The 22,635-nt window shown below is 38.1% G+C and overlaps 2 protein-coding genes across 3 annotated transcripts in view; both read right to left on the reverse strand.

Annotated features, from left to right (window-relative positions):
* Positions 1 to 10,965, reverse strand: part of xpo6 (exportin 6) — a 28,778-nt gene extending 17,813 nt beyond the window's left edge. The window contains exons 1-12 of the mRNA XM_053514587.1: positions 10,499 to 10,965; positions 9,688 to 9,778; positions 8,348 to 8,460; positions 8,044 to 8,241; positions 4,517 to 4,676; positions 4,316 to 4,393; positions 3,660 to 4,128; positions 3,380 to 3,506; positions 3,174 to 3,283; positions 2,286 to 2,394; positions 2,030 to 2,122; positions 1,778 to 1,847 (exon numbers count right to left, since the gene is read on the reverse strand). Coding sequence (XP_053370562.1) covers positions 1,778 to 1,847; positions 2,030 to 2,122; positions 2,286 to 2,394; positions 3,174 to 3,283; positions 3,380 to 3,506; positions 3,660 to 4,128; positions 4,316 to 4,393; positions 4,517 to 4,676; positions 8,044 to 8,241; positions 8,348 to 8,460; positions 9,688 to 9,778; positions 10,499 to 10,501 — 1,621 coding nt within the window. The 5' untranslated portion in view covers positions 10,502 to 10,965. The remainder of the gene's footprint in view (positions 1 to 1,777; positions 1,848 to 2,029; positions 2,123 to 2,285; positions 2,395 to 3,173; positions 3,284 to 3,379; positions 3,507 to 3,659; positions 4,129 to 4,315; positions 4,394 to 4,516; positions 4,677 to 8,043; positions 8,242 to 8,347; positions 8,461 to 9,687; positions 9,779 to 10,498) is intronic.
* A 1,177-nt stretch (positions 10,966 to 12,142) lies between these two features.
* On the reverse strand, positions 12,143 to 22,371 carry antkmt (adenine nucleotide translocase lysine methyltransferase). Of its 2 annotated transcripts, none has more exons than XM_053514182.1 (6): positions 22,341 to 22,371; positions 19,570 to 19,733; positions 19,369 to 19,473; positions 13,460 to 13,600; positions 13,306 to 13,356; positions 12,143 to 13,197 (listed from the first exon to the last, which is right to left on the reverse strand). In XM_053514182.1, the coding sequence occupies exons 2-6, from the start codon at positions 19,729 to 19,731 to the stop codon at positions 12,997 to 12,999; spliced, it is 660 nt and encodes a 219-aa protein (XP_053370157.1). In that variant the 5' UTR covers positions 19,732 to 19,733; positions 22,341 to 22,371; the 3' UTR covers positions 12,143 to 12,996. The 2 variants fall into 2 exon arrangements, with proteins under 2 accessions (XP_053370157.1, XP_053370156.1); XM_053514181.1 differs by lacking the exon at positions 22,341 to 22,371 and adding an exon at positions 21,981 to 22,087.
* Between the last annotated feature and the right edge of the window lie 264 nt (positions 22,372 to 22,635).

Here is a 22,635-nt window from a genome sequence, read left to right on the forward strand (position 1 = left end):
ATGGTAGGAGGTCTTTACTCAAAATCTCATGATGCATGGCCCCATTCATTCTTACCTTTACACAGATCAGTCGTCCTGGTCCCTTTGCAGAAAAACAGCCCCGAACCATGATGTTTCCACCCCCATGCTTCACAGTAGATATGATATTCTTTAGATGCAACTCAGCATTCTTTCTCCTCCAAACACAAAGTTCTATTTTGGTTTCATCTTACCATATGACATTGTCCCAATCCTTTCTGGATCATTCAAACGCTCTCTAGCAAACTTCAGGCGTGCCTGGACATGTACTGGCCTAGCCAGTCTCCAGATTTCAACCCCATAGAAAATCTTTGGAGGGGGTTAAAAGTGTGTGTTGCCCCAAACACACACAGCCCTAGAGGAGATGGGCCACTGCATGGAGGAATGGGCCAAAACACCAGCAACAATGTGTGAAAACCTTGTAAAGACTTACAGAAAACGTTTGACCTCCGTCATTGCCAACAGAGGGTATATACCAAAGTATTGAGATGAAATTTTGTTAATGACCAAATACTTAGTTTCCAACATAATTTGTAAATAAACAAATTATGTTCTTTAAAAATCTTACAATATGAATTTCTGGATTTTTTTTCTTATTATTTTGTCTCTCATAGTTGAGGTATACCTATGATGAAAATTACAGGCCTCTCTCATCTTTTTAAGTGGGAGAGCTTGCACAATTGGTGGCTGACCATTTTTTTGCCCCACTGCATCATTGTGTGTGTGTGTGTGTGTGTGTGTATAATGGAATCTTGGATTACAAGCAAAATTCGTTCCGGGAGCAGGCTTGTATTACAAAACACAAATTTTCCCTTAAGAAATAATTTAAACTCAAATTATTCGTTCCACAGCCCAAAAAAATTAATACATAAATTAATTATCATGAAATATAAAGTAAAAACAAAACAAATTAACCTGCACTTTACCTTTAAAGAAAGTAAAATAAATCCCGACAGATGTGTGTGTGAGTAAAACTAAAGTAAACTCCCCTCTCCTCCTTCCTCCACTCTTTTCTCACACACAGTTTTATCGGAAAAAGAAACAAGAAATATCTCTAATGACACTTGATTGAGCGACACAATAACAGAATCACTGCTGTAAAGTAAAAATAAAACAAGTTAACCTGCACTTTACCTTTAAAAAGAATTGCGACAAAGCAGTGTTTCTGTGTAGAGCAGAGAGAATGAGTGTGTGTGTGTCTGTGAAGACAAAAGTAGGAGGGGTCTGTGTGTGTGGGGCATGGTGTCCAATGACGCGTGAGCAAACAGACACAAAGAGCAGGCTGAGCCTTGAGCAGAGAGAGAAAATGGATCTTTAACCTCTCTAACGAGACTTGCTTTTGCTTTACACGTGCGCTCTACACGCATGCATACAGACACAAAATATGTTTTCCGCACACACACACGGTCACAGTGGTATAGTAAAGAGTACACTCGTGCACAGATGTTGATTATACCAATAAGAGACGCACGCGCATTAAGACCCAGCAGGCGAGACGATTACCACAATTACAGGGAGGAAAAACAGGCAATTGAAAAATAGTTGGTCAGACATTCTAATTTGCTATTTGCCTTGCCTATTTGTTTTGCCACCAACATGGTTAGTACCTGAAATTTTCTTGGTTCATTTGCATTTTGAATACAATATACCAAAATATTCACTACTTCTTACAGAAAGTCACATGCTCATACTGAAGTAAGATAAAAAAAATTCGAAAAGGGTACACATGAAATTTTGTTAAGAAATAAACAAGGCTTACTTGTTCTTGTGTTAACGACGAACTGCTGCAGCCCAAGGTAAACATCCAAGTCCTCCTGAAGTACTGGGAACTAAAATACACAAACATATCCGTTTCCATGATATCCAAAATTAATTTGTGGACAGCACAAGTGGAAGTGATCCACTGTGTATGATTGGATTTAATTATACATTAATTCACAAAATTAGACCAGCTAATATGCATTGTAAAAAGGAAAAAGTAAGTTAGCAGAGCATGTAGCAACACACTTACCAGAATAGAGAAGGTCTGGGATGGGAGCAGCTCCATCACCTTGGCAACCACCTCCAAACTCTGACGCAAATATCGCTGCCACTCAGTTTGTTGCTATAGGAACCAAAGACAGAATGTTTAGTCTGACAACATAGCCCATAAACTTAACTCATCAAGTACAAAGGAAACATTCTAAGAAGCACTGCAGACACAGTGAAAAGATCCACTTCATACAAAAAAAAAAGACAGACAATGGATGTCTGTATGGGTGCCTTACATCATCGTCAAGGGTCTCATCGTCCAGCTCTTCCAGCTGACTCTGGTTCAACCTGAACTGAATGCGGTTCAGGACTTCTCTTAGCAGCAGCACTAAAGCATCCTTATACCTGCATAAAGCAAACATTATCAACAACATGCCTGCTCACCTAAACAAACCATCGTTAATATTAGATTATCAGCAAAAATGGCTTCAGAGGTTGTTAAAGATGACCGTTAAAAAAATAACAATGCAAGCCAGACTTCTAGCATTTGTATCATCACCAAATCTGGTCGAGCTGTGTACTATGAAAAAAAAGATGTGGCTGGATAGACATCCTCAACTAAATCTCCTCAGCTTTAACGCTTTTAAAGCTTTTGTTTTTTTAATAATAACCTTACTACCGCATCTTACTTTAAAAAGCTAAGAATGACTGCAGTTGTTTTTCTTCATAAAAATGAATTTATGTAAGTGCACGGAAAGGTGAAAAACTAATTAGCATACAAACATCAAAGTGCTGGTGCTTGTGGCCAAAAGGTGCACAAAAGAAATCATATGCCTGGTGGCCATGGAGCTGAGGCAAGGATTAAATAAAGCAAGCAACAGCCAGGGTGAATGTGAGCCACAAAGCAAATTACTTTCAACACAATCATTCATGACCATTAACAAAGTACTTGTGAATTCTAAATCTAAAAATCTAGTTATTTGAAACGGAAAAAAGTGCGATGATGGAAACTTAACGGTTGCCAGCCAAAGTTGTCACAAATGGAAATACTTGCTTAGTTAGTTATGCGAACCCTAAGCAGAGAGCAGCATGTTGCATGACCCAATTTCCTAGACTATAAATTTGTATTTTTATACGTTGCATTGACTTTTATAAGCAATCAAAGGTTACATAAAAACACACACCTGTTTAAGACACTATCCCGGTCATCCAGTCGGCTCCTAATTTTGGTGGTTAGGTAGTCCAGGAATATACTCCATATATCCAGGCAAGCCAAATAGCCCTCATGTGTTGGCTATTAATATCAAACGCAAAACACTTATGACACTGATTGGACAAAGAGAGCATTGCTGCATGGAAGAAAATGTGTGTAGGTATAGGATGCGTTTACCTGGTTGAAGGTGTACTTAAACAGCAAAGCCAGAAACTCCACTAGAGGAAACTGAGCATTGGACTCTATCCTCCTTAGATGAACACTTACAAAGAGTCGCAGAAAATCTGTGAACTTCTCCAAATAACTGAACCAGAGCAGTATTTAAAGTGGAAGAGAAAGAAAAAGTAAGAAATAGAGGGAAGTCATCACCGAAGTGTGTGTCGTCAGTTCTTGGCTCTGCTGCTTATAGTTTGTATATGCAAGTGTGCATTTTCATTTTTTTTGCCTGTGCCCTTACCTTTCATCCAACTCCTGCAGTCTGTTTTTGACTGTGTGTATGTTGGTGTGCGAGTTTGTGAGTCTCTGTAGGAGGTAAAAAGTCTGTTGGAACATACGGAGAAGAAACTCCTCAAAGTCAAGCGGCACACAGTTTTTACACATCAGCTCATTAATGCAGCTCATGGCCATGATGCCTAACTGGGCTCGCTTGGCATGGTCCACTGTGTGCCCTGTCCTTCCCTGGCTTCCATTGGCAAAGATACTGCCAGGGGCAGGGTCTCCATTGGATGTGGGTGGAGCCTTGGTTTTGATTGGCAGCTGACAACCAAAGCGAGCAAAGTGGAAGATGGAGGCCAATAGGGCCGGTGTGATGGAGGAGGATAGAGGTATCCAACTGAAGAGATGAGCCAAACACTCCAGAGTCAGCAGACACAATGTGCTACTCTCAGGGTCCAGCAGCAGCGGAGTGGCATCACCCGTCAGTACACCTAATAAAGAGACATTTCATAAAAGACCCACTTAAAAAAAAAAAAAAAAAACACAAACATTAGATTCCCCACATTTCTCTAGGGCATCTGCTGGATAAGGGGATTTTAGTCAGTCTTGCAAAAGCTCCAGGGAATCATATGTAGAAAAACCCAAACCCACAGCAGGGAAAGTCAACACATGACTCACCTGTCTCTCTTGATGTAGGTGACGGAGGAGGCGTTGTTACTGACACGCTGTGCTTATCCCAAACAGTTTCGAGAATACCTGAAAACCAGAAGAAAAGCTCAACAATTTATCATCATAAAATCTCAAAAGCTTTGCAACTTTCTCTGAGGACAAGTCAAAAACACCTGAATTGAACACCTGAATCACATGCGTTTGTCTCACCAGTCAAAAGATTCAATACGGTGGGTATCTGTTCCAGGAGGAGTTTTTTCAGCTCGTCTTTTCTAGCAACACTCAAGTCTTCCCTCGGACACACCAGCTCCTCTGAAGTCATCTTTAACAGAACCAAACCCAAGGGTGCCAGAGTAGGGGACTGCACCAACTAGTGCACACACAGATACAGTTAAGTAATATAAAAATGTGTCAGTATCAGGTCAAGCACTGCAAGTTAAAATACTGTATATTAGAGGATTAAAAATACAGCACAAATCCAATCCTTTCCAGTGTATTACAACAATATCAGTCCTTCAGTACCCCACGTGGTAAAATAACAGCATAGAAAATCCACATTTGTAGGATAAAATAATAATAACCACAACATAAAAGCCACACATTTTTTCAATTATAATATAATTTGTCTTAACCAGCTGATAACTACTGCCACTGAACTTGATTTGTTTATTGTGGACATCAACGGCTTGCTACTGTTTATGCTTGTGAGCAAACACAGACCAGCTAATTTACGTTCTGATAAGAAATTTCACTGGCACAGATATATATTTAATACGGTTAAAAATAAATGAACCAGGCCAAACAATTTGCAAAAAATAACACACAAATGTATGTTTCTTCCCATTTGTCCATAAACTGCACTGTCAAAATGGACCTAAAAACCAGGGAGAAACTGAAGGTGTGTGAGCAAAAAAAAAATCAAGGATGTTTGACAATTACTACCAAGGGAACAGTCTGAAAACCACAGGAAACAATAATAAAAGTAATAAAGGTTGCTTTTACTCATTTGAACTAATTCATATGCAATATAGGATTAAACTTGTCGGTATTTGTTTAAATGCTTAACAGGCACTGTTTCACAGACCAGCAAACTAAATCTAAACCTACTGTACTGTAGATTCCTAATTAGCAAAATAAGAGGCAACACCGACAAAGGACACTGCTATGAGAAGATAAGGAAGAGTGTTTGAGAGGAAGCAATAAAAATAAGAAACCTATTCTCAAGTGACACCTAAATGTGTGATTTAGATCAATAGTCATATAATTATTTGCAGCTGATCCTGAAATTTCCTCTATACCATGCACATGGTAAATGAAACATCTCTTCCTGGTGAGAACAAATGACAAATTCATTGACTAGATCACAAAGCAAGCGGAAGCTCCAGGGCTACAATGCCTGGTCTCCAGGCTTCGTTGTTTAGGGACCTAGGCTAAAATCTTATAATAAAAACTAGTAACTAAAGTAATGTAATAACATCTGGCCAGCAAGTGAGGTAGTTAAGTGCTTTTCAAAGATAAAGGGTGACAGACAAGTATACAAATTCCCAGTGAGTGCATAAATGCGTAGCCACATAGCTGTATGTTCTTTATTCTCAGTACAACCTGTTCTATCTTTTTCATTTTACACTGCCAAAACATCTAAAGATGTTTGCTCTATTCTGATTATGTTACCAAACCTGCCAACCATCATGTATTTTGTACAGAAGCTTAGCAAGCTGACCTCAGGGTAAAAGCCATCACTCGAAAATATACTCCTCAGTAAAATAAGACCAACACCAAGATAGGAGCAGCAGAATAAGTTGCAAGGAGGAAGACGCAGCTATGCAGCAAGCTATGATGCACTGTGTGTTAACACACTTTTCTATCAGAGCCAGCATTTACTTTTTCGTCAATTTTCTGCTACTGTAGCTCTTCTGTAAGATTACACTCACACCAAAGAGCCTTGGGTGGCCATGTCCCTGACACAGGTTCACCAGTTCCTCTTCCTTTAACATTTTTTGGAAAATACTAACCCCTGCATTGTGACAACATCCCAGAATACTTGTTTTTTGGAAGTGTTCGGACCATCACAATTTGTCCCATGTCAAGTTACTCATATCTTTTTGCTTGCATGATATAGTTTATATATGCATGATATAGCTGTTTCCAACACATGAACTTTGAACTGCCTGGCCAAAAAAGTTGCCATAAATTTATTTTTATATATATATATATATATATATATATATATATATATATATATATATATATTTATTTATTTTTATTTATTTATTTTTTTCCACTTTGATTATAGCACACAATGTGTTGGTGAGTTCATGTGTGAAAATGGTACCTAATGCCATCGTCACTCTCTCACAATTTGAGACCTGGAAGATGCCTGTGCTATCAGAGAAGAAAAACTCCATTGATTTGATAACCTGGTAATCGTGTACATTCAGGTCAACAGCTTACTTCATTTTATTTGTTGCCATCTCTTTTTTCCATAAGAGCCTTGAAAAAACTAACTGAAACAAGCTGAGATCATAACACCCATCATTCTGGAAAAAGTTCTAACTGGACTCATTAGACCACATGACCCTTTTCCATTGCTCCAAAGTCCAATCTTTATACTCCATAATAAATTGAAGCATCTTTGTTCCTGATTACACAGCTGTTTAGTCACAATCATGCAAGTTCTCAACACAATGTGCATGTATGGAATTGCTCTTACTTTCACTATTAAACATAGTTAATGGTTTCACTATAGATTTTTTTTACCATGCAACTTCAAGTGTTAAAGTGATCACCATTCATGACTTTTTACAACCATGTTTTTTCCAAAAAGTTTACGGTTCAGCACTATCCTTCCAGGTTTTGATAATGTACTGAAGGTTTTCTTCTTTTTTGTTAACCCAGTTCTAGTTATTTAAACACCCCTTTCTTTGTTTGACGCACCCCAATAAGTTGACACTTCTAAAATGATGACGACTTTAACTTTTTTATCCCATAAGAGGTGCCATTTTAACGAGATAATTAAATATTTAATGTTAGGAATTTACATGTTGTGGTTTAAACTGGAGCAACAGATCAACAGTGAAAATTATTTTAAACTGTTTACTGCATGTTACTGCACAATCACAATTTCTAAAAATTACTGGCAAGTAGGTCCTTACTGCAAATCTGATCATATTATTGCACATTCCCCTACTCTGCTAAAAGTGTGAACATACCATACAGTCAAAAGTTTTCAGACAAATCACCATCACACCCATAAGTGAGTCTTTGCCAGACTTAGAAACACACAATTGTACAGACGTGTCTGACATGAAATTACGATTACACTTCACTGGAACTAGAGGCCCAAGCATGTTTCAGCATGACAATACCCCTGTGCAAGCTCCATAAAAAAACTCAAATGGCCTGCACAGAGCCCTGATCTCAACCCCACTGACCAGATTTGGGATGCCAAATGGAATCCCTAGCCATTTTACCTGACATCAGTAATGTTTTTGTGGCTGAATGAAAACAAATTTCCAAGATCTAGTAAACAGTTTTCTCAGAAGAGTGGGGATATTTTAACAGCAAAGACAGGACTTAAGCTACAATTGAATGTTTCAAGTAATACATATTTATGGAGACACAAAAATTACAAAAGAGACACAAAGTTAAACTAATATGCAAAGATAAGCTAAAGGGATGATACTGCAGATTAAAACTACTAATAAAGATCTTCAAATAAACATGCATATTTGAGTTACCTGTAAAGTATTGCTAAAAAAGTCATGGTAGAACATTGGCCAGTCCTGGCGTCCGATGTCAACTATGACTTTGCAAAGCTTATTTCTGATGAAGAAGGGCAACAGAGCATGCTGGGACAGCAACAACTTTGGCAAGCAGCTGCGAAGGTCTGCTTTATCCTCACTGGCTACACCGACCCACATTTTGTTGACAAGGTTCTAAAAATGAACAATAGTATACATCATGGATATTGAGTGCATTACACCATATAATAAATACACCTCATTTAAGGCTTAAAACGTTTTTAAATGTGTGTATACTCACCTCAAATACTGTAAGACTATACATCATGACATATTCATTTCTGCTATTGGAGAGGAAGTAGAGGCAGTGTCTCCAGGAACCTGGCTGGCCAGCAAAGCTATTTAGCAGTTCCTCTACATAGTACAGAACAAATGTTAATGCCATTTAAAAGTTCAACTGAAGGAAAATAGTTTAACTATACTGTGTGAAGGTTCACAAAGTCTAGAGACATGGTTTAAGGCGAGCCTCCTATAGCTTATAAAATTGCTAACTAGTGGTAATAAGCATCAATTACATCCTTGTTGCCCAAGGGCAATTTTAACAGTTGGATTTTTATTTTTAAAATAAATTGTATGCAAGCCAGGTCAAGAAGCATTTCAACTAGGTAAAAACCCGAACATTTCCACTTACTTAAAAATGTAGCCCCAGACCTTTGGGTGTACAAAAAACAAGTATCAAAGTTCTCACACCCAATATCTTCTCAGGCAGCTTCTAAAGTAATGGTCAGTTATTTTTGCATTAAGTGCTGTTAAATGCCACATGTGGTTTTGTCACACTCACTACGCACAAATGCTGAAGAGAATCTTGTTTGAGTGATATGAAGCTAGGGTGGCTATCTTCTTCCTACAACTCCATTATGACACATATAGGCATATTAAAGTGCCCCTATGAGCACGTTCATCTGATGAGGTTGCACAAGCAGTGACTCAAGAACAAACAGTGAGTGGCTTTATTGTCGCTGTTAGCATTTACTAACAGGTCGTTAAGGGTGCAAATTAGCACTGAAATACAAGCTGAAACTAAACAGGGAGATATGTACATGTTGTTGGTCTTTCGGCTGCTCCATTTAAAGGGCCGCCACAATGGACCATCCGATTAGCACAAGAACTTGGCCCAGATAACCTTCCCGAGGAAACCTTCCTTTTTTTTTTAATCAGGGCTTGGGACCGGCACTGCATCCAATGGCTGGGATTTGGGCATTGGGTGGAAATTGAACCTGGTCCTTTACAAAAGTTGGCACTGTGTTGCAGCCTTGCAGCTCTTGGGTTGTGTTTGATCCCAAGCTTGGGTTTCTGTACATTTTGGGGGCGTTCTTGGTCTTTCTGGTGTTCCTAGGACACCATGCTGAACAAAAATAAAAGTTTGTCATTTTTTTTGGCTGCACTTTGTCGAGAGGTCGCCACAACGGACCACCAGATCGGCATACAACATGGCACAGTTTTTACGTCGGATACCCTTCCAGACGCAACCCTCCCATTTTTCCAGGATTGAGATAGGCACTGCATCCCTGCATGTTTTTGCATTGGGTGGGAATTGAAATAGGGCCTTCTGCATGACAAATAAATTAAATAAAGACTCACCAATCTCTCTTTTTCGGTCATTAGTAGTGCAGCTGTGGAAAAACTCAGTCATAAGACTTTCTAGTGCTCGCAAAGAAGACTCCTCTGATGCCTGTAAACAGAGCAAAGATACACACAGATAAGTCAAGAGTGTATGAAAACCGACATAACCATATTTTGTTAACTAATTTTTATAAATACACACAGTTTCTTTATTTATTTCTCTCAAAAATGTACATTTTATTATTGTTGACACTATTTGCCTGGGCCTGTTGAATTTGAATTTGAGGAAGAGGTCGCGCAGCCATACTGAGGCTGAATTCTTTGTATGAGTCACGACACGTCGCGCGCTGCATCGTGTTCATACCACACACCGAGGCGGAGGCTCGCGACGTTACAATCTGGCCCGAATAAGTCGCTTTTGAAATGGAGACCGTTAATTACTGATGAGCAGCCAAAAATATAGAAGTGTACCTTCAACTTAAGACGTTTTACACCTCACAAATAAATACACCATTTCGAAAAAAGCACCCCATAACAGCCTAATATCCAGGTGGCAAGTAACTTATAATCCACCCCTCCGACTCTCTTTCAGTTATACGGAAACGCTCAATCACGATAGGAGACACTATTTGTGGCGATACTGTAAAAACAAGGAAGCGCCATTAAGCAACGTAAATTAAATACCCCAGGCCTCTGCTGATACAGACCTGGTCAAAACGACTAGTGTGTTTCTGACGTCTAAATATACTCACTACGTCCAAATAACCATTGTACTGTAAATTATCTGAGGGGAAAAACAGTGTTTGCATGTGAAAGAATGTCGACTCACCATGTCCGGTCTCCGCTCTGCTCCGGGTGCTGCGTTTCTGAGGCTAGAGTTTGAAATGAGGTTTAGTCTGTTGGCTCATACTGCCCCGGTTTCACCAACAAACTTCCTCACCAAGTAAAAACACCAAGACACGCCATCGCGGCGATGATGTTTCCCCACAGACCCAGGGCCTGGTTCAGTCTGGGCGCTCACTTGTTATTGTTGATTCTGCTGCTGCTGCTGCCGCTGCAGTAGGCTTTGAGGAGTGACAACTAGCGCGTGCCTCCCGGATGCAGGTGAACACGCGCGTGTAAAATCGTTAAACAGCTTAATCGCACTGCTAAATATAAAATCTCCCTTGTGATGTTAAAATAGCACTCGGCCCTGATTTTCGTCGCGATAAAAAGCAACTGGGCCACTCCTGTAGTTTGTAGAATAGCTCCTTTTTTTTCTGTGCAGGCCTCGTAGCTTCCTCTCTCTCTACATGAGCGCCCCTCCCCACCGGAAGTGAAATCTTAACCTTGGGCCGGATGAAACCGGCCGCATCAAGACGTGTGGCGAAATCAAATACCATATAATAGTACATAACACACACCAAAAAAACACACTTAGCCACAAATACTGAATCTCATTTGAGGCAAAATCTAAAAGAGCACGAATATACTGGCTGAAATGCATTTTATGACTAGAATGTGCGTAATAAAGCAAAATTTAAAATTTGTATATAAATGTTAATATTCTTCATCCATTTAGCAACCTCTGTAGTCCAACTTGGGACTGTGGAGGCCAGTGGTGATTAACATTGTTTTTATTCTTATTTTACAACCATGGTGGGACCTCCGGTCAATATTTACTCACAATGGGCCATTTAGGAACGCTAAAGAGCCTAACCAGCATGGCTTTGGATTGTAGAAGGAAACTGGAGTACCCAGAGGAAACCCACCAAGCACACAGAAAACAAGGAATCGAACCTGGACCCTGGAGGTGCAAGGCGGCAGTGTTAAACACAACGTCACTATGCCGATGGATATTTTTTCTTTCTAAGAATATTATATCCAAACATTTTGGCAAACAATTCCACATTTACCCAAATTTTAGGCTAGGAAGCCTTTTTCCTGCTAAAAAATTAAATAAAATCAATTTTAGTGTAACAAAAGACAGGCCATACTAGTCCAATTTGGACACCATTTTAACCAGCATGTAAAAGCTGGTTGATCCTAAACAATTCTTCAATAACCAAGAAAGCTGGCAGATGGTGTGCAAGCATACCACCTTGGGCTATATTTTGGCAGCTGGGTGCTGGTCAGACCAAGCTAGATCTTTAATCAGAGGTGTAATTTATATAACTGACATATCGCTCTATCGAATCAACATTTTTCTTTTCATTTCTGGAACATTTACTAGACATAGACACAAGGCCCTGTTACAAATATGCCGATCCAGTAGATTAACAAACTAATAAGCCATGTTCACATAATAGGCAGTGACGCCCGTAATTTCATCAACCTCATGCATGAACATGTCACAATGTAAATAATGTTCTTTTTACTCAGTTTCCTTTGTTGCACCATTTAAATCCCAACATTTGCAAAAATACAGGTCAATATACAGTACAGTGTATAAATAATGAAATCTATATAAAATGAAATATAAAGAGGAATCAAATACTTGATTATATTTTATTTTGTGTTTTTTTTTAGGCAATTGTAAAATTAATTAGGTCACATGGAGCAGCAGGAAGTAACAGTTGTGCTTCAAAAAGACCTCACACACACTGAGACACAAAGACTGATTTTGAAAAATGCAGAATTGGGGTTTCTTCGCATGACATAAAAGGAACACTTCCAGTAAACAAGGTATATCAGGAAATCTGTTTGAGATAGACATATACTGTGTCCCCATATTTATTTCTGTATACATTTACTGTTAAATGAAAACTAGAAATTACATATGTATATGATTCTAAGTGGCAACTTTAGCCTATACATACGTTTACTGGTTATTTTATCTGGCAGATTTTAAATAGGTCCACACTGACTATGGCCTCTCCTTAATATCTCTTGCTATCCACAATTTGTTAATCCTCCTGTACACCAACCAAACAGTGGCCCATGAACACCATAATACTAATGCCGCCCACTTTTTGGCACAATGTAGACACTGACAGGAAGTGACATTTTAGCTTGTGTTGCTGCTAAAAAGGAAGTAGACACTTTTGCATATTTCAGGAGTACACATTAACCTGGCCGCTGGGTGTGGCTTTAAATCCCCCCAACCACCAAGTCACATGGTCATAAGTGTGTTTGGTGTACTGCATCACACTGATCTCTCCAAAAATAGTCACTACAGTCACGCATGTGTGAACAGTATGCAGCAGTGAAAGTGAAAGTTATATCAGTCTAAAAACATCCCTTTTCCAGAAATAAAACTGTCTAGTAAAACAACCATAAAATTACTAAAAGAGCAGGGCTGGAATGTCCCTATTGTTTGTTTCTAAAATAATTCACATGACTCCTGGATCAGCTGGTTTCCTCTGTTGACTTGCTGTCCTTTGATGACAAATGGTGTTTTCTGAGAGCTTCTATGTGGTAGGCCCATACTCTGTCCACACCGTCCCCTTCTATCCTGCACGGTGTCCAATCAGGAAAGGGAAAGCGTCCAGCGACAATCATGGCATCTTCAGGGAGTTCGGTTAGTAACTTCTTTTGCAGAAGTGTGAGCTAAAGGAAGGTGATACTTTCAGTAAAATATTTATGCAAATATTGGTGCTTATAATAATGTGTGTCCATGTGTGTGTCAGCATCTGTAACAATCATTAAGAAATTTACCACACTCGGAGCCAAGAACACTGTGACATTCTCATAGCTCGAAAGATTAACCTGTAAACATAAAATGACAATTATATTTAATATTTGTATAATATTTTGGTTAGCAGAAATAGAAATGAGATTACTTTGTTCCATGTACAACCAAACACCCCACCTTCCATAGGTCTTCCCTTTGGTAAGAGACTTTCCCATAATAGCCGGCTCTCCAAGCATGAAATCTTGAGAGCCAGAGGAGCCACGGGTTTAACTCATAGCCTACAGCAGGAGAGAAACCCAGTCTGCTTGCTTCTAAGACCTACAGACAAACAAACAAAAAAAAGATGACAATAATGCAGTAGTTAATGTAAATTTATATACAGTACTCATGTACAGAAAATATGAAAACACAATGGAGGCACATGTTCAGTAGCATTAAGTCAAAGGTCTCCACACCAGAAATGTTCACATACTGTATCCTTTATGCAATATCACATGAGGGATTGCTCTTGTGCTGCTTATGAGCACGGCTGTGATGCAGTCAAAACATGAGGGCGTAGCACGAGCCAGAGTGTGATATTGCTTAAATTGTGTGAACATTTCTAGTGCAGAAACCCTTTCACCTAATACTATTAAACACAAAGTCATGCCCTTGGTTAGGGGTTACAAAGGGATTTGGGATTCAGCCTTGTGTTAGAAGATAGTAAGCTGTCTACAGTAGCTTGTATTACAACACGGAAGCATTAAGGAATGACTTAGACGCAATTATTAAGTAAACAAAGTGCTGTTTTGATTGGTGTTTTAACATAACATTATCAGATGTGTTTTCTAGCTACAATTTTGGCAGGTAACAGCTCTCTTCTCATCACCCATGCTGCGACTGATAGTCTAATTTAGAATTAATTTAGAAGTTAAGTCATGGAGTGATACATATAGTTATATGTCCCAGTGGTGTTACCATCCCTTCATGACTTCTGGAATGCCTCTTGGCCAAACAGATTGCCTGGTCCAAACTAACAGTTGTATAATATAAAGTACTGTAATATAAGGAAAAAATGTAATTGTATAGAGATGTGTCTATAAAACCTGCCTTTCCTTTCCTTTGCTATATGATCACACAAAGCTCACTGCGGTTAGGGAAATATGGACAGTGCATTAAAGTTATTTGCTTTGACGGCTGGATGTAAAATAGTGTTGAACTTGAATGAACTTCCGCCACACTGCTTCCTGTTTCACATTTCAAGTCATTTTGTGGTCTATAGTTGAGACAGAATGTCTTCTCCATGTACAGAGTAAAGAAGGCCTTTAAATGCAAAGGACTTTAATTAAAAAAATGCAAAGGACTTTCTGTTTAGCAAGCAGATTCAACTGAAGGGTTTCACCTGTTCTACTGAGACAAGGGAAATGATTGTATTGAAAATATGATACTTTAATTGATTGGAAAATAATACAAAAACTATATTACCATTAAAACATATCATCTCCTATATGCTGTATATATATAAATATATATATATATATATATATATATATATATATATATATATAAACAATTCCACAATTATCCAAATTTTCTGTAAATTTAATGATATTTACAGTATATTCTTGCCATACAATTAATTTTGCAGCTTCATTCAAGGCACCTTTTTAAATTTTTTCAGCCTAAAAATTTATCCAGTCTTTAGAACATACTTGCTTTCCTTTTGGCTGCGTTCAGTGTTTCAAATTGCAACTTGTAATTTCCCACCTACAAATGGTATAAACCACCTCTCCTCAACTTAAAGGTTCAATTTGTCAACGGGGTTATCTCCTCAACTACTGTGTCCTCCTTTATTTGTAGAATAACATCAAATTATCCTGGCATACTGTTCATAGCAGTTTTGACCTTAGATCAGTTAATATACAAACTCAGTAATTGGGTAAATTTATAACATTGACCTGGTGCTGTACAATTAATCACACAGAATTTAAAATCACAATATGAACCAGTCCAATTATTTAATCAGAAAAAATGTGCAATTTATTACAGGTAATGTATGCATGGTCAGAACTTTATATGGAGTTTTGCCTGAAATAAACCGAGCATGATGTACGGTCTCAAAGACTCTGATTATGTCGTGAGCCTCTACCATGACAGCGCATACGACAGGCAGTAAGGTTTACTGCAGATATGATGTAAATATCCAATTATGATCAATGCACTGTTTGTTTTAAACTAGTGGTGTGTGTGTGTGTGTGTGTGTGTGTGTACAGTATGTGTGGTTCTGGCGAGCAGGAAAAGCTTATTTAGAGCTTTTTGAATATTAACATAAACAATCAATATGAAGCACTTGCTGGTCTCATGCCAAATGAGGAACGTCGACTAGACAAGAAAATCACAGATGCTGTCACCTATTATTTAGCGATGGCCATGCTGGCCATGTTGTGAAAGAGGAATTTCAGAAGCTAATAAACAATGGAATAAACAATGGAAATATAAGTTGCCATGATGCAACTACTTCCAGTGCCATTATTTCCTTTTAGTCTACAATAATAGGTTTTGCTACTAGATAATTTAATAGTTAAATATTGTAATTTGGATCACAACTGCATTATGTCACAATAATGGCAACCAGTCTTTCCTGAGAACTGGGACAAAACATGTTTTTACTCACTCACTCATCTTCTATACTGCTTTATCCTGTATTCAGGGTTGCGGGGACCTGGAGCCTATCCCAGGAGGCTTAAGGCACGAGGCAGGAGACACCCTGGACAGGGTGCCAATCCATCGCATGGCACACACACACACACACACAGTCACACACCCATTTACACACTACGGACAATTTGGGAACGCCAATTAGCCTAACCTGCATATCTTTGGACTGTGGGAGGAAACCGGAGTACCCGGAGAAAACCCACCAAGCATGGGAAGAACATGCAAACTCCATACACACACAGACGGGAATCGAGCCTGGCTGGGAGTTGAACCCAGACCCTGGAGGTGCAAGGCGACAGTGCTAACCACTACACCACCATGTTTTTAATTTGGAAAAAAAATTTATAAACCTCATTATTTCTTATATTCGTTGTTGAATCCTATTAATGAAATCTTCCTTAATGTTAAGAAATTATATATTAATTAGAAATGAAAAATAATCAATAAAATAGTAATTGAAAAAATAAATACATAAATTCATACCTGACGTTGTTGACACACATTTAACGATATTGACATTTATATATAAAAGAGAAATTCAGTTAGCTTGTGCAGCAGGCAGCTGGTGGTGCATGACTGGCAGGTGGTGGTGTTTGCACAGGTAGTCACATGTGATTATAACATGAAACTATCATTTTATTACTGTGGGCGTGTCACAGGCGATATTAGCTTTTGTGCCATACCTTGTCACAGACGTACCTCACTGACTGTAACGGGAGGCAGCGTCAGCAACGTTTATGTCATACTGTGATCGTGTCACTGAATGTAAAGGGCTACTTAAACCCTGGATCAGACTTCAGAGCCTCTACCGTGACAGCGCATACGACAGGCAGTAAGGTTTACTGCATGCTTCATTCATAGGTAGTGGTAGCACCTAGGCGTCAGGATCTGTGCACGTACAGGTAAACCTCATATATGTGGGATCTTTAAAAGATATCAAACATTTCACTGAGACAGAACTATTACATTTTATTGTAAAAATTGAGGTGGCCTGGTGGTTAGCATTGTCGCCTTGGTTCCGGGTTTGATTCCCACCTTGAGTCTGTGTGCATGGAGTTTGCAGATTCAGATTAGGCTAATTGGTGTTCCCAAAAATGCCCGTGCTGTTTGAATGAGTGTGTGTTGCACCCTGTCCAGGGTGTACCCTGCCTTTGTGCCCTAAGTCTCCTGGGATAGGTTCCAGGCCTCGCAACCCTGTATACAGGCTAAATCGATATATACAATGAGTGAATGAGTGTAAACATTTATGCAGCATTTTAACACTTTGGAATCAATTTTCACAACTTCAAAACATTTTTTTATGTAAACCAGTTCATTTCCAATCCATCTATCACATTTTTAAAACACTGAACTGTGATTTAGGTGACACGTTGCTTGGTGGGTTTCCTCCACATTCCAAAGACATAGTGTGTGAATGAGCATGTACGTGTGCCCCTTTAAAGCAATAAATCATGCAGTAAACAAAACAATACATTCAACTTAACAAAAAAATTACAAAAACTTATGTTTTGCTGAAAAAAATGTAAAATGTATTGTGAAATTAAACCTACTTTTAAAATTAATTATCATTTTTAACAGCCATTTAATGATGTACATCTACGTAGTTTAATTAATAAGTGCTTTTTTAAAAATATATTTTAATAATTTTTCTACCTATTTGAAAATATAAACCTTTGTTCTGGACAAGGACTTTTTCAGATCTAGTGGGGATGCTTTATCAAAATAAAAAATAGTAAAATAAAAGTAAAATAATTTTAAGTAGGATTAAACAAACTATTTTGTTTTGAGTTGATTCGACTTATAAAATTGATCATAATCAAAACATAAATTATTTACGACATTTATAGAAAAACACAATATTATATGCTGGCTTAAGAATGACTGCAATGTGAATTTTTAATCAAATAGTGCAACTCTACATTGACCATACCTATGTTCTGAGAAGGTTATCATGTCATCAAGGATATTACATCATTACAAAATATTGCTAAACTACTCCCTCGTGTCTGCTGTTCTGTAATTTCCGTCCAAAAATATTGCATAACTGTTTAAAGCTCATATCAGTAGAATGGTGCAAGTAGCCACTTAGGCCTGTTACATTAAAACGTGGGTTAACCCATAAGAGCCCAGACCCATTTTGTCCTTTAAAAGAAATTATGGGGGACATAAACACAGCCCGAAAAGATCACATGGACCACATTTTGAAAGATGGTATTTTCTCTGACAATTTCAGGGTTAAAGCCCTATGTGGCACACAGTATATCACACCGGTATTTTCCTCAGTTTGTTTAAGAAATGCAATCAGTGAAGGTTAAATATAAAATATGAGATACTATTAAATCATGTAGAAATGATCATTTGGATGAAACTTGCTTTCAGTAACAAAACAACAAGTATAATTAGCTTGTTCTTTCACATGTGGTTCTCAGACCTACCACTATCACCACGGGTCCTTAGGGGTTTTAGTATTACAGTACTCCAAAACAGTGCTTTCCAGCCATGGTCCTGGATGACCCACTTTTCTGTAGTATAAGTACTGTATTTACTTTAGAAAAGTCTGCTAATTATCTGTTTAATTTAATCAGGTGCACAGGAAGCTGAGAAAACACAGGGGTAGGAAATCCTCCAGGACCTGAACGTCCAACGATTACAGCTTGCATATAACATTTTCTTGTTATTAACACAGCCTATAAGGCACCATGAATACATCAATAGTTTAACAGAGTCAGTTCAGTCATTTAGAGGACACCCATGGACATTATTCATCTGCGCACACACCCCAACGCACTGTAGACCGGGCAACCATGGACATAGCACATTTGCACACACTTGCACACATATTGCACATTTGCACAAGCAATGCTCAATTGCACACTTCTGGACATTTTTCATTCATTCCACATATTATTTGCATTTAAATTATTTTTTTTAAGTCTTGTACAGATTTATATTTCTTATATATTTTGAAAATATTTTGTTCTACTTTCTTATAGCTAAGATATTTATTTATTTATTGCCTCTTTTCTATTTTACGTTCTTATTTCTTGTTAATTCTGTTTTTTATTATTTTTTTTATTTTTGAGGTCACAGGCGGTCGTGTAAGCATTTCACTGCATATGGTACAGTGTATGATTGCGTATGTGACAAATAAAATTTGAATTTGACAAGGGAGAGCATATCTGTGCCAGTGGAATTCAACACACAGGTGAATATTAAAAACTGCTTCATTAATACTCAACTTTTCATTCCAATATTTGACTATATTAAGTCTCTTGTATAGAAAATGTAAATGCAAGTATAGTCATCTTTAAAAATGTACACAATAGAAAAAAACATAGTTGGCACAGTTATACTGGAGCAATCACAAAAATTCAGAGAGATTCACTTACAACCCTACCATCTCCCGAGCCCAGGTCAGCAAGACTTCCAGAGCGGCCCTTCAGCATGGACATAACGTTACACACTTGACGCTTACTGGCTGGAATATAAGGCACCTAAATGAACACAAATAGCGATCATGTGACCATGTGAGAAGTGACTTACTGTGTTGACTTAAATGTTTTGCTTGACCTGCTACTTTATGAACTAACCTGTAGTTTCAGCGGCACTCTGCGAAAGCCAGGCATTAAAATCCCTGCCCACATGGCATAGACCGCCAGTCCTGTGCCCGCCGTCAGCTGTAACAGACCCCACCCCCCGAGCCGCTTTTCTTTAAACTGGTCAAGAATTTCTTCCTGTGTTTCATCCTCCATGCCTATTTGGAACAAGAAAGAACTCTGTCAATATACATGTCTGTGTATATATATATATATATATATATATATATATATCCCATATATGCAGAAATCATCCTTTCAGAAACATTTTAAGATTCTGTTCCTAGAAAATATTCTCATAAAGAAAACTGGATGCTGAAATACAGCATGTGAAACAGAAACAAGTACGCACAAAGTGTACTAAGATTATGAAACATCTGGAATGGCAACACGCCAGAGTTTCACATATCCTCTTCTTATAACACACCCCTTTAAGCTCATGAAGTAATTATCACACTCCTAATAAGCTAGGTTTTCTATAAACGTGAAACACTTCTGCACTGAGAAACCATAATTTAATGTGTTTTTTTTTTTTATAGAACCAAAAGAAAAAAAAAAATCCACCCACAATTCCGTACATATAAATGTTAACTATTACCATGTGATCTTTAATGGCATTCAAGGTTTGCTATGAAATCCTGCTCTTGTTTTTCAATCAATGGGCCTATTTTTACTTCTCTTTCCAACATAACCCAGAATGCAACTGGACTACCAACTGGTATTGGTATCCTACTATGATTTCGCCCTCACTTCATGTATATCGAAAGACAGCAATAAGGCTGGTTTATTAGTCTGGCTCTTTCACCTTATCACCTAACCAGTTGAGGTTCCAAAGCTTTAACTTCCATCAGCAATAAAATAAATGAAGGGGACAAAGTTTTTGTTCGTCACATATGCATTACAGGACAGTGAAATTTCTTTTTTTGGAATTACCAGCTTGTTAGGAAGCTGGGGTCAGAGTGCAGGGTCAGCCTTGATAGAGTGGAGCAGAGAGGGTTATGAGACTTGAGTTGCTTGGAGGTGCTGGGGCTTAAACCCCAAACCTTCTAAACTAATAGTTCATTAAATGTCATTGGAAGATGCTGAGTACAAGAGGCTCTTTTGTTTTTCATGGAGCCAACAACAAAACCTGTATGACCTGTATGTTGGAGATCAGTTAATCTTCTTCTTCTTTGATGTTTAGCTGTGATTAAAATCCAGTAGGTTGGTTACATTACTGCCAACTGTAGGTCTCGTTCTCCCCCATATTCCCAGCCTCTTAAAGTCAAATTTTTTTCCAGACCAGCCTTCCTTAAAACGTCTAATACATCCTTGCCTGATCTTGTCTTTACTTGTTCTTGCGTCTTCTGCTTTATCTAGCACTTCCACACACTTTCTTCTTGAAACATTTCCCTTTCAGTGCTACTCAGCATCGAGTTGGAGTTCTGTACTGTATGTTGCATCACCATGACCTCAAACGTTTTGAGAATGACACGAATATTAATTATTACAAAGTTGGCTGCTTCAGTGTTTTTAGATATGTTTGTCTATGGTATACTGCAGTACAATCATTTTCAAAGGCTTTTATTGATAATAACATTAGGTTTAGAGTCAATATTTGCAGTGTTGATCCTTCTTCATCTTCCATCTACTTCTGCAATCACCCTGGAATGCTGTCAATCAACTTCTGGGCCACGTCCTGACTGATGGCAGCCCATTCTTGCATAATCGATTTCTGGAGTTTGTCAGGGTTTTTGTTTTTCCATCCACCTCTTAAGGATTGACCACAAGTCCTCAATGGGATTAAGGTTTGGGGAATTTTGTTCGCCAATATCACTTTTGGGTTACGGCAAAATTGCTCCATCATGCTGGAAAAGGCGTTGTTCATCAGCAAAACGTTCAGACTTTGTAAAAAAATGAATATTCCTGCTTCCCTGTCCTTTTAAAGCCAGTCTAGTTTTTCTCAAAAATGACATTAAATGCTTCCTTCCCAGATCAGTGACTCCCCAATCTAAAAGACTCCTAACATTGAAGCTGTGCCACCATATCTAGCCTCTCCTGTATATATTTCGTGCACGAGAGCAATACATCCTCAACAATCCCACATTCATGGCATTCCTCACAGAGTCCCGTTGAGTCTTTTACCTACTATAAATAGAATGCTATTAAGGTTGCTGTGTCGAATTCTAATGGTTTTCTTCTGCCATAGTAAATGCTAGCAGTGTTTCCGTGAAAGTGAGGTAAACGACCCCTAACATCTCAGTGGAATCAAGGTAATACAATGACAACAACCAGATTAGTAGAAGGACTGTAAGGCATATAACAAATATTTTGATGTAAATATAGTAGTACAATGGTCACTCTATTGTGTTTGTGTATGTCTGTCCATAAGGACTGATCAACACTGTTTCAGACTTTGTACACACCTCTTTAGCTTTATTCTGTGTATATAATGATGATGTTCCTGTGGAGTAGACTTTTATTTTTCTTATGACCCCATGACCAATCTCCAAACTGTATGCAGCTCACTAATCACATGTTCATTTAAATATCATGATCTTTACTGTATATAGTGTCACTGTAAAACACTATCAACACAGTACATTACAGCTGAATATGTGCCTATTTCTGAGAACTACATACTGTATTAAGTTTAAACTAAAGGATCAAAAATAACTAAACAATAGATTACATGCGAAATAAAAATACTAACAAGAATCTCAATGTGCACACTTTTATTTCTCATTCATTGATTTAAAACAAAGAAGTCGAAACATGCAACTAACCTAAAGGTCGCGTCCAAAATGGACACTTAGGTTGGTTTCCGAACGACTTGGTATTGAACACGGAGTACACTACATAAAGTGTAGAAGCCATTACTTTGCACACTACGTAGTGCATTAATATAAACACTAGAACGGCATTTGATAGTACGCCCTAATTACTTTCAAAATAAAGGAAAGCTTGTTTTTTTTTTAAAAAGAACTCAGTTGTAAAAGATAAAAAGGACTAAGTGTACGAAAATGAATAAAATAATTTTATATATTTATCCCATAGAATACTATATTTTACATTTCAATG

This window comes from Clarias gariepinus, chromosome 16, assembly GCF_024256425.1.
Source record: "Clarias gariepinus isolate MV-2021 ecotype Netherlands chromosome 16, CGAR_prim_01v2, whole genome shotgun sequence".
Taxonomy (NCBI): domain Eukaryota; kingdom Metazoa; phylum Chordata; class Actinopteri; order Siluriformes; family Clariidae; genus Clarias; species Clarias gariepinus.

Excerpts from the sequence above, each read along its gene's own strand:
- antkmt (XM_053514182.1), bottom strand. The coding sequence starts at position 19,731 with ATGGAGGATGAAACACAGGAAGAAATTCTTGACCAGTTTAAAGAAAAG. Across the intron at positions 13,357-13,459 it reads AAAGGGAAGACCTATGGAAG|GTTAATCTTTCGAGCTATGA; the intron begins GTGGGGTGTTTG and ends TTATGTTTACAG. Across the intron at positions 13,198-13,305 it reads TGTTCTTGGCTCCGAGTGTG|CTCACACTTCTGCAAAAGAA; the intron begins GTAAATTTCTTA and ends ACCTTCCTTTAG.